The sequence below is a fragment of the Physeter macrocephalus genome, chromosome 17 (assembly GCF_002837175.3).
Source record: "Physeter macrocephalus isolate SW-GA chromosome 17, ASM283717v5, whole genome shotgun sequence".
In the NCBI taxonomy this organism is placed as follows: Eukaryota; Metazoa; Chordata; class Mammalia; order Artiodactyla; family Physeteridae; genus Physeter; species Physeter macrocephalus.
The window spans coordinates 32,488,919-32,501,557 of record NC_041230.1 but is presented as its reverse complement, the minus strand read 5'-3'; the positions used below and the strand labels follow the sequence as shown (position 1 = coordinate 32,501,557).

The following is a 12,639-nucleotide window of genomic DNA, read 5'->3' as shown; positions in this document are numbered from 1 at the left end:
TAAAATTTCTTATGATTCTATGGATCTTCTGGGTGATTCTTCTTATGTGGGCTGGCTCAGCTGGGACTGGATGATATAACACGGCTTCCTAACATATGTGATGATTGACTGAATGTTAGCTGAGCAATAGAGATGATTTAACAATGTGTGTCCCATCATCCAGAAGGCCAGTTCATACCTGTTCACAAGGTATTGGTTACAGGACACCCAAGTGTAGGAAAAAAGGGCAAGCACCAAATGCTGGGCCATGTTTTCTATCGTCCCATTGGCCAGAATACGACACATAGTAAATTCCAGATTCCGTGTAAGAGGGGACTAGCTGGGCGCATAATTATGGAGAGAAGAATTATTGCAGACATTTTTGCAAAAGAGAAAATCCATAAACAACCTACTCATTATTCAGCACCAATTTTCTCCAGATTAAAAAAAAAATTCTACAGAGCAGTAGGGTTCACTATTTCTTCTATTTTTCTCCCCCAGGGGAAGGGTGGCTTCTAAAGACATTTTGCTATAATTGTTTAGACTGTGACTATGGTAAATCTAGGGGAAAGCAGGATTTATTCTCCTTCCAAGACCAGTTGTTTTTCTTCTTAGCTTACAACATCAGTACACAATTCAACACGTGTGCATACCACACACACAACCACATCTTTTTCTTCCGGGGGTGGGGTGATTCTGGCACAGCCAACAAGGTATATGCATACTCTACTCTTTCCATACTCTCTGAAAGGGGAAAGGCAGAAGAACAGCAACAAAGTAGACATTCCTTTTTTTTCTTTTTAATTTTTATTTATTTTTGGCTGCATTGGGTCTTCCTTGCTGCACGTGGGCTTTCTCTAGTCGCAGAGAGCAGGCGCTACTCTTCGTTGCGGTGCGCGGGCTTCTCATTGAGGTGGCTTCTCTTGTTGCAGAGCACGGGCTTCTGTAGTTGTGGCACGAGGGCTCAGTAGTTGTGGCTCGCAGGCTCTTGAGCGCAGGCTCTGTAGTTGTGGTGCACAGTCGCAGAGAGCAGGGGCTACTCTTCGTTGCGGTGCGCGGGCTTCTCATTGAGGTGGCTTCTCTTGTTGCAGAGCACGGGCTTCTGTAGTTGTGGCACGAGGGCTCAGTAGTTGTGGCTCGCAGGCTCTTGAGCGCAGGCTCTGTAGTTGTGGTGCACAGGCTTAGTTGCTCCGCGGCATGTGGGATCTTCCCGGACCAGGGATCGAACCCGTGTCCCCTGCGTTGGCAGGCAGATTCTTAACCACTGCACCACCAGGGAAGTCCGTAGACATTCCTTTATACATATAGTTCCTCGGGAAGGAATCTATCAAACTACAGTAATGATGCATAGCAAGAGTGAATAACTAAGAGAAATACCTAACAGTCAGGTTCATAGGTACCTCAGACACTTAGGTAAAAACCTCTGATGAGAGGATCTTCATAGGATTATCCATCACATTGCCTTTGGACATTGCACTTCATGTTAGCAGAAGGACAGTCATAAAAACATTGTGTTTTCTCTCTAGATAGTGTAAACTTTCATCACAGTTTGCCTGGTCGATTCAGGTTTATGCCAATTGTTCCAACATTTTAGTTGTTAATAATGACCTCTTCTGTTTCCAAAGTATTTCAATGATAAATTATATGGTCACTTAACCTCTAGGCTCCATCTGCATTCCTATTATTAAAAAATCACTGATTTTGCTACATATTAACAATTTCCAAGTGAATAACAATGTGCTTCCCCTGAACACCACTTTATCTACATGGAAAAAATATCCAGTAACTGTCAGTGTTTGGCAAGGTAGTTAAGAAGGTGATCCAGGTGATCATGAAATGTTGATTGAATAGTTAAAATGTATATAAGTTGTGCATTTTTACTCTATTCAGCAAGTTTTCAAAGAGTGTTATGACTGAGTACTGCAGAAGCTTTCTTTCATACAGTTTTCCTCTTACTCATCCATTCATATACATTTAACACACTTCGACTGAGTTCTTGGGGCTTATCAAGAGCAGGTATTGCGACAAATATGAGGGAAACAGAGATCAATGTCCTGATCTATATCCTTAGCAATGCTATTGGAGCTCTTATCTATCTTGTAATCACTAGTTTGCTTGTCTTAGGTCTGAGGTTTTCAGAGGGCAAACAAGATCTGAGACAAAGGGATCGCAATAAGACTGGGGTGGGAAAGGGGGGAAAATGAGGATTTCTAGGAGAAAGAGATGCCTGAGCTGAGTCTTATAGGAATTGCCAGATGGAGAAAGTAAGGACTGAGTGGTGCTTCAATCCAAGAGAACAAAACTGGGAAAGAAAACAAGATTATGCAGATGCATAATGTATATATGGCCAATTACATTGTCTGATAATGCAGATAGAGAAGTTCAGTTCAGCAATGGCCCAGGCATCCTAAAAATGAATATGGCCCTTTGCCTTATTAGAGGCTTTGAAATTAGAAAACAAATAACCAAGACAACGGGAGGGACAAACACAGGGTGTGACTAGAACACAGAGGAGGAGCTCTGATAGTCAACTCTGAAAGCAGTAAACCTGGGCTGATTATTCAAGGTGAGTGTACTTATCAAAGGTGCATGACATACCCAGGTAAGTGAAAGTACAAAGGAAGTTCCTTGAAGGGATCATTCAAGACAAAGGAAACAGCTTGATTAGACAGCCATATATATGTAAGGGAACTATAACCTCATTGGCAGTACCAAACTCTATTGTGAGGGGGCATGCAGGCATTCATGACTAACAATGAGGCTGGAGAGAGACCCAGGGAGATTTTGAAAAATTACTGGTGAAGGCTATAACATAAGAAAAGAAGGAGGTAATTCTTACAGTGATTTTGTATGCTGCAATCAGCCTTGTAGGAGTCACTCACCTATAATAAACTATCCCTGTTAGGAAAAAAAAATCCCAGAGAGTCCAAATATGAGCTATACAGATATGTCCATTCTATCTCTGTGTTTTCTTAGATTGGACAATGACCTTAGAATCAGCATATGGTCCTGTTAATGGACATGTTACTTTGCAGAGGAAAAAAAAATAAGCCAAGTGAAAAGACCAGCAAGCTGAGAGATTTATTTCAAATGTTTAATTGATAGCAACTGTAAAGGTGTGTGTGCTTATCAAAGGTGCATAAATATTTCACAATTCCCATTCCTGCAAACACTGACCAAACTCTGAAGATCGTATCATGCATATTGATGAAAATGGCATTCTTTCAAACCTCATGTTGCTCATGTGAAATAGGAGAGCTTATATAGATGAGAGAGACCATTTTAGTGTCATCTCTATGTGTGAGAAAACTCCTTTAGCGGGGGGCGGGGGGGGTTATAACTTCCACCACTGTGCCATGTTATTCCAAGGTTTCAGAAAGCCAGTAGTGACAGAATTGTAACAAGGGTCAATAAAGAATCCAACGTTCAAGACAAGAGGGAGAAGCACTATTAACCTTTAGAATCTATCTTTATACCTCCTTCTCAATAATGCCTCCAAAAGTTAGCTACTTCAGAGACCCTCTTGACCCAGGTAACTTGATCATCTTTAGAATATGGATATTGTACTGCCACAATGCCAGTATAAATCCCCTACGATCCATTATTCAACAAATGTCCAGCATACTTTCTTGCTCCTCTACATCCCAAAGAATGTCAACTTTAGTGGAATGGCAGTAAGAATACAGACATAGACAGCTGTAGTTTAACTGGCTAACTAACATGAATTCAAGTTCCTAGAAAGTGGAAGGCAGTCTAGATTAGTGGCTTTCAGATCATGGTTAGATTGTTGTATCTCAGCTGTAACATGTGTTAGTGATGTGACCGTGGGAAAGTTAGTTAAACTATCTAAAACTCAGTCTTTATCTAAAAAAAAATTAGTAAAGCCATTTTCATAAAATTTTTGTGATTTATGTTTATAAAAATCTTTAGAAGGACTCAATAAATGTTTTCTCTGTACCAAAGTGCTGGCTATTACTATCATCACTGAAGCAAAACAAAATCTACAATGATAATAAAAACATAGTATGTATTGCTTCTTGGCTTACAAAGAAATGGCTTCACTTTTCTTGCCTTGTTTGTTCCCCCACAAAAATCCATGAGGAGATATTGTTATCCTCATTTTAGAGCTATAGTATCTAGGGCTCAGTGAGGTCAAGTTGTTGCCCTAAATCACAAAGCTAATAAATGCTAATTAAATGGTGGAAGCAGAATTCCAAGTCTGTGTGCTGGGGGTACGGGGAGGATTCAAGGGAGAAAATGGAGCTTGGGGTACAGTCTGGCTAATGTTAATTGCATGCCTCTTATGGACCAGGTACTTGATGTATCTTATCTCATTTTAGCTTTATGACAATCCTGAAAAGGTGGTATTCCTTGCTCCATTTTATATATGTAGAAATTTAAGTTGAGCCATGTGAAGGTTTCCAAGGTCACAGAAGAGCTAAGATTCAAACTCCAATCATTTTGATTCTAAAGCCCTTGGTATTTCATTATGAAATCTTGTTTTGGGTAACAGAGAAGATGCCGGTTTCTTAAACTGTCAAATGAAGTGGAGGACCACACCTCTACATTTTGAAACAAACTGCCAATCTATGTTTCAGTGAAGCTCCCTCTACTCTGTCTCCCCATCATTTATGTTTCTCACCCCTTGGGTTCTATACTTAGGCTGTTACATATTGCAGACATTCGAAGTGCATGGCTTGGGGGTGAAAGAGGCAACACTTGGAATTAGAAGTAAACATAAGCTCACAGAAGGTGGTTCTCCTGCCCACTCAAAACCCCCCTACCCACTGCCCCAAACCCACTGCAGAACTTTGGCTGAAAAATATTTAGGCATAAAATAGGTTTAAGCTTTCTTACACCTTTGAAAACTTTACTTTGAAGATGATAAGGACCATTTGAATTGATGTTAAGGGTGGCCCATCCACTAAAAGGCAGGAAGAGAGAAAATGCTCTTTTTAACTGAGTTGCATTTTCTCTGTCAATCAACCTGAGGTCCCTCAGTACAGAGTATTCCCTAGCTTGGGAGACAGCAGAAGGGAACTCACGCTGTTCAAATCTTCACATCTTCACTGTCATCTCAGTGGGGTCATTCTGCAGAAACCCGAGCCACGAGGGGATGCTAACGGTTACCTTCAGACCTCAGGATTGCTGCATTTGGAGGTCTCCCAGACAGCATGCACATTTCATTTCCTCCAACTGTTCAGTGGTCCGCCAACAGCATGAAAAAGGAAGCACTTGAAAAAGGAGCAAACTCTTCCTTTGTAAAACTGCTTTAAAAACAAACTGCTCGGGCTTCCCTGGTGGTGCAGTGGTTGAGAGTCCGCCTGCCGATGCAGGGGACACAGGTTCGTGCCTCGGTCTGGGAAGATCCCACATGCCACGCAGCGGCTGGGCCCGTGAGCCATGGCCGCTGAGCCTGCGCGTCCGGAGCCTGTGCTCCGCAACAGGAGAGGCCACAGCAGTGAGAGGCCTGCGTACCGCAAAAAAAAACCCAAACAAACAAACAAAAAACTGCTTTGCAGACAAGTCTGGTCCCTGCAGGAGGTTAGGAGCATACAGAGAATTGCTGCTTGTACCTGCCTTGAGTCCTTATATTCATAGGTGAAGAAAGCTAGGCTCTTTCATTAGAGTTTCCAAGGGCACATATGCAGTAATTCCATCCTTGGCTTGCATCTGATCTGAATGAATGGGGTATAAATTAGCTGTTCTGGCAGAGAGGTTGGAATGATGGAGATAACACTTGCATGTGACATAATAAAGGGAAAAAGACAACACGAATAGGTATGTCCACCTCCGTGCTTCCTCTACTGGTCCAGCATAGTTTGGAAGTTTGCTCTGAGAAGAGATTTCAAAGTGCTTAGAACACGAGTTCTGGGGACAAAAAGATGTGGATATGAGGCCCTCTAAGCCAGCTTTATGGGGTGAAGTATTCTCATTTGCCAAAGGAGGCTGTTGATTTTCCTCACCATAAGAAAGGAAATAGTACGTGATAAAATAGCACATAATAAAAATAGTATATGATAAAAACGAATATGATAATAGCTAAATGAGATGAAGCTTAGAAAGACTCACCACAATTCCTAGCTTATCAATTATGCATATTCAAAAAATCATTAGACTTCACTTAGGCTAGTACTGTTATTTTCTCCATTTCACAGATGATAAAACTGAAGCACATAGGAGTTAAGCAACTTGCCCAAGGCACTTAATTGATAAATGCAAAGCCAGAGTCAAACCCAAGCAGTCTGACTCCAGAATGCACAAGCAAAGACATTGTGCTAGTGTTTCTTATAGTGTGAGATTAGGATAATAATTCCTGGTGGGAAGGTTTGTGTGAGAACTAAGGAAGTTGTAGGAATGAAATCAACTTGTAGGGTGTTTAAATTGATAGTAACGCTTCATGACATTCATCAAGACCTTCACAGTGTCATTTAAATTCACGAGAATTTAAAGGCTTTCGTGTCAGGAATCCCAGATACTCAGTGCTGCTGCCAAAGGACAGAATGACTTTCAGAAAGTTACTTAGACTATCTAAACCTCAGAGTCCTGGTCTATAAAATGGGTACAGCATACCTTCATTTATGGTGAAGACTGCTGGATAGAATCTGTATATGTACAGCTCATGTTAAAAATGGAGATGAACTTTATGAACTCTAGGAGATTTATAACCGAATTTTTTGGTTTCAAAATGGGGTGAGGACTGAGAATTCCCAAATTTCATTCACAATCACATTTTCATCCCTTTTTCATTGTGGCATGAAAGGAAGAGGGAAAGGAAGTCAGACTAAAATTAATCCATTGTAAACTAGGTGTACTGTTCAATGATTCATTGAATCTACTCCAGCATTTAAGGAAAGAATATCAATACCATTTTAAGGTTTACAGTACTGAGGGGAAGGAAATTATGTAATTTGCATACAATAATTTTATGGTTAGGAAGCTGTGGAGTTGCTCTACAGGACCCTTCATAAAACCGCACAGTTGCTGCTTTCTTCAAAACTGCCCGGCCCCTGTTAAGAAACTCTTTATTCCCCCTTGTTTCAAAAGCTATTTGGTTAAGCATAGATTCTGCTTTCAAATCTCCGAAGGACACCTACAAGATGCAGAAATGTCCTTGTAATTTTGAAACACACACTGCGTAAACTAAAATGCATTAACTCCAATAAATAAAAAGGAACACAAATCCCCAGCCCTGTCAAGGTTTCCAGCTGCAAGACTTCCAATTAACAATTTCTCCTTTTCTTCACTCAAGTAACGTTTCCAGCATAGATAACAATTTTACTGCAACATCTTTAATACCCTTAATTATTTGATCGTTCTGCAGAGAGCTTAAGAGCCTGTAGAAGACAGTGACAGACCCGAGGTAGGGAGGTGGAAGGTTACACAGCGGGAATAGCTAGTGATCTGAACATATTAAAGTGAGTGGCCCAGAATTAAAGGAACCAGATGAGGAGCACTTACAAAGTAACCCTTGAACACAAACCAGCTGCTGATTTTTAAAATAAGGACTTTGGAATGAGAAAGTGGATTTTCAATATCTCTTTGGCTTTATTTTCACAGGCAAACTCAAACGGATAATTGAGGCAATCAGTACTGGGAACAGTGCCTTGTACAGAGTAGGTGACTAATAAATTTGAGAAACGAATAATTCAGGCCAAAAAAAAAAAAGAAATCCGACGGTCATGAAATCGGAGTAAGAAGAATGGAAGCATTCTCGCATAGTTGATCATTATTTGAATAATTGCCTAAACATTCAGATGGCCTTTGTTTAAAGATGTGGCTTTACTGTGGTTTTGAGAAATCAGATTCACTGACCCAGAAATATCCCAACATAAATAAGACTTTTTGCTTCAGTTATGCATGAGTGAAGTCTGGCAACTTCAAATTTATTGTTTCCCCAAATGAGATAGCCTGGGTGGATGAGAACATTCATCTTCCATTCCACAAACATGAAGACTTTACTATAGCCTCGTTGCTAGATTCTTCAGATATAAAGTCATTGAAGACACGACCTCTGCCCTCAAAGGAGTTCACCACCGTCAACTGAAAAAAAATGCACGACGTGAGAGTTGTGAGTTAAGTTTTATTTGGGGCAAAATGAGGACTATGGCCCGGGAGAGAGCATCTCAGACAGCTCGGAGGTACCGGGTACAAAAAGGTAGAGGGGAAGGTCAGTGTTATACATGATTTTAGTGAGGGTGGGTACACGCAGTCAATCACACGTTGGCAGAGGCTTGCTGCTTGTCATGAGGAACAGATGTCACCGTTAATGATTTCAGTGCTTTTCTAGATAGGAGGAGATGCAAGACTTTGGGCTCATAAAATCTTCTCCTGAAAATCTCTATCTGATGACCTGTTGTGCCAGTTTTTCCCAGAGCACAGAGTGCCTCATTCCTGATCTCCGCCCCCAACTCCTTCCAGGGCGTGTTGAAGGTCAGCGACTGCAGTGGCTAGGGAGCTAGTCCTTGTAGAGGCAGGTGGCAAGTGACAATTTATACTTGGCACCATTTACCTCTGATGAATACAGCAGTAATCCATTAAGTTAGCTTCATTCTCAGGTAAGAGAGCAAGTTCTGCTTTGATTTAGTGCCACTGATTCTGCCCTAAAAGTCAACAGTCATCGTCCAAGGTAAGTTGTGTGGACCAAGGCAAACTCATCTCATTTGCTGAGGGCAGCACCAAGGGAAGAGAAAACCCAGAAAAGGCAATAATAATAATAATAATAGTTATTGTTATTATTATTATTTTAAAATTGACATCGTTACTATGTGTCTGGTCTGTGTTAAGCACTTCGTCGTGTCATTCTCACTATTAGCCTGTGAGGTAAGTGATATTATTATCCCCATTTTATATAAAAGGAAACTGAAATCTCAATGTTTGAAAAAGTCTTAGAGAAGCTATGTAAATGCAAACGTAAGGTCTCTTCTTGATCTCTTTGATTCCATCTCCTTTTACTCCAGCCATGATCCACTTCACTCCACTACTCCCAGCCACAATGGCTTCCTTCCTGTTGAGCTCATTGAACTCACCACAGGCAGACTCACCTCTGGGTCACTGAACTTATTCTTCCCTCTCTTGACACACTCTCCTACGCCCTGCCCCACACCCCTATATCTGAATGCTGGACTCACTCACCATCTGCCTCAAATCTGCTCAAATGTCCCAAGAGAGTCAGGCCTTCACTGAGCATGTTTTTCTCTAATTTCCTCCTCTATTCCCCAACCTCCTTTATTCTTCTCCACAGTGATTTTCACCTTCTAGGATACCACACTGGCCAAGCTCTCACATCCAGTTCTTCTGCTATCCAAACTATGTTGGATGCAAGTTGTAATTTTTTTTTTTTAAATAGGACCCTTTAGAGAAAAATTCTTTGCTTTCAAATTCTCTCTTCTCAGTTGCTAAATTACTTCACAAAAGATTGTAGCAATTTGACCAGAACTATATGACTGTGTCCCTTCACACCATTGCCAATAAAGGGTATTATCATTCTATGTTTTTAAAATGTTTGCCAATCTGATGGACATCACATGATGTTTCACTATAATTTACTTTATAGGATGCAACATTTTTCAGGTAATTAACTGGTCATTTGTGTTTCTTCTTTAGAGATCGCTTGTTCCTTTCCTTTGACTATTTTCTTATTTTTTGTAATATTCCTTTCCTAATAAATTCTTAGCACAGTGCTTTGAAAAGATTCAACCAAAAATAAAAAATTCTCTCTGCTCTCAATTCAATTGTCCAAGGACCTACTAAGACAACAGATATCACTCTGATTATTTAAAACAGGAAATGTAATGCAAGACAGTGGTAACAAAGATGATAGAAAATGCTGAGAAGCCAAACAGCGGAGGCAACCTAAATATTGACAACAAAAGGAAGTTTCTACTGCCGCTAAGCAAAGAGAGAAAGGGAAGATGCAGAATTACTGGAGCCCATGGTCATCCTGGAGGTCACTAGAAAAGTTAGAATCACAAGAAGCCAAATGAAATAAGGGGGAGCTGAAGACACTGAGGACGTTCAGCTGCTACAGAAATGCCACTTGAGGTAGAAAAGAAGGGAGAGGAGTAATGTAACTTGGAATCTCCTTTCCTCCAGCCGCTGTCTCCCATTAGCTGAACTCAGCCAAACTCTGGATGATACAGGATCTGTTAGGTCAGTACCTCTTACAGTGCAGAGCAGAGCACTGGGCCATCAGACGATGGATCTGGGTGCCAGCAGTCAAATAACTGGCACAGTCTCAGTGATGAATTAGGCTTCAGGTTGGCTTTAAGTACCCTTGATATAGACCCTCAATGTAACCTGGCTTCCTTCTTACACAGCACATGCCAAAAAATGTAGTTAATGAAACGTGTGTGATTTCTGCATTTGTTCTTATCATTGTGTTTAATTATGCCTCCTACTAGATTTTAAACTCCATGAAAGCATCTAAACATTTTTATTGCCGTGTCTATAATGCCTAGTCTATAGGAAAACCTTCACAGAGTTCTTTGCAATAAATGCCTGGTGAATGAATGAATGAGAGTGAGTAACCCAAGATTTAGCAGCACAGTGATTTATACACTCTGTCATCATATTGTAATAATTACTTGCTTATTGGTTTTAGTCTATGTCCTAACCTCATCTTCTGACTCCAGAAAGGCAAGAATGTATCATTGATCTCAAGTTTTGAAAGAAAGTATTATTGCCTAGTATCACAGCATAATCATTCATGCCATATCTATGAAATCCCATATATTTGTGGAAAAAGAGGAGAAAAAGACAATAAAAAAGAAACCATTTCTTCTGAACACCACTAGTGGTGAGCTAATTCTGAGGAGAAGTTATTCTCAAAGATCTCTTTGTTCTGTGTTCCATTGACTTTTCTAGAATTACCAAATACAGGGCCTAACTTTCCTCATAGCTGATGAGGGTGATTAAAATAATGCCTTTTATAAAGAAATTGCAAGTGAGAAACAAGAAGCTCAAATGGATTTCAGAATCTTTCCATCCATAAGATCCTTAATGGGAGGACAGTCAGAAACGTGTGACTATGAACTCTACAAAGGTATCAGTGAATGCAATGCATGATGAAATAAATATCTACAATCAGCACCTCTAGATAAATACATAATGATACTCCAGTGTCCTTGGAGTGTCAAAGGACATTGATATCCAGATAGTGCACTTGTAAGGGCCTCTTTCACCACGCTTTTCAGATAATCCTTGATTGTGGTTGGTTAGAACAAGCCAAAGAGTGCTAGGAATTCAAATTTATACTTCCGTGACTATTGTAAGCATGACACTGTATTTGGGGATCTACATATGTCATCAAATTCTCATTTAAAAGTATAAATGCCTCCTTGCAAAGGTTCATGAATTAAATCATGTGTACCATTTCCTGACTTTAGGGTTGGTACTGTGCTATAGTTTTTACATATATAGTACTACCTCTGATCTTTCTACAACTTCTATAGGTTATGTCTTATTATAGCATTAATCAGTTACAGGACTAGAAATTCAAAGAGGTAGAACATCTTGCCCAAGTACACAAAGCTTCTAAAGAGCAAAGATGTAATTAGAAAATAACTATTTTTTAACATTTCAAATGGAAAATATCAAAAGTATATAAAACTTTTTGAACTCCACATACCCATATGTGAAATTTCAAAAACTGTTAGCTTATGCCAAGCTTATTTCATGTATTTCCTCACCACTTTTCCTGACTTGTATTTCTCTGAAGCAAGTCCCAAGTATGATATCATTCATCTATCAATATTTTAGTATATTCTATTTAGACTCTTTTTTAGTGTAACAACTTTTTGTACATATAAAATAAATAGTTTAATGCAGAACTAGTTATTACTGAGAAATGTTAAAACCTACCACTCACTTTCACTGTGAATTGCCACTGGCAAACCACCCATTTCAGCCCACACACGGATGGTCAATCATTGTTCCAAAAGTTAAACAGAATCATAACAGATGTTCCATTAGCGTATTAGACAGGAACAAGAATTTACAATGAAACAATGTAGGTCAAAAAACAAGTGCTGTATTTTAAAACTTTTTTTTTAAATTTATTTATTTTTGGCTGTGTTGGGTCTTTGTTGCTGTGCGCAGGCTTTCTCTAGTTGCGGTGAGTGGGGGCTACTCTCTGTTGAGGTGTGCAGGCTTCTCATTGCGGTGGCTTCTCTTGTTGCAGAGCATGGGCTCTAGGCACGTGGTCTTCAGCAGTTGTGGCATGCAGGTTCAGTAATTGTGGCTTGTGGGCTCTAGAGCACAGGCTCAGTAGTTGTGGCACACAGGCTTAGTTGCTCCGCGGCATGTGAGGTCTTCCTGGACCAGGGCTCGAACCCATGTCCCCTGCATTGGCAGGCAGATTCTTAACCACTGTGCCACCAGGGAAGACCAGCGCTGTATTTTTTAAAAACACTTTTGCTTTTAATATAAGGGCTGTGGGGGAGGAGAAGAGTAATTGAGGAAAACCACCATAACTATTATGAATTGGAGATATAATTGCAGGTATAGTAAGAAGAAGTTTTTTTAAAAACTGGAAAATGCTCAACTGCCTAAACATGATAACAAAAGTAACTCAAGAATTTAAAGCATCACTTCTACATATTGCCATGGGTATTGAGATCTTGGCAAATGAGTGTTTAAAAGTAAGAATGCAGGGGCTTC

General features: G+C 40.1%; 1 protein-coding gene across 2 annotated transcripts in view; it reads left to right on the top strand.

Moving 5' to 3' along the window:
• The window catches only part of CDH8 (cadherin 8), a 382,227-nt gene that overhangs the window by 344,662 nt on the left and 24,926 nt on the right, over nt 1-12,639 (top strand). Inside the window, exons 11-12 of one of the 2 annotated variants that reach the window (XM_028478221.1) lie at nt 5,395-5,412; nt 7,316-7,318. The exons of the other annotated variant lie outside the window; for it this stretch is intronic. Of the exons in view, the coding sequence (XP_028334022.1) occupies nt 5,395-5,412; nt 7,316-7,318 (21 nt within the window). The remainder of the gene's footprint in view (nt 1-5,394; nt 5,413-7,315; nt 7,319-12,639) is intronic. 2 annotated transcript variants of the gene reach the window in all.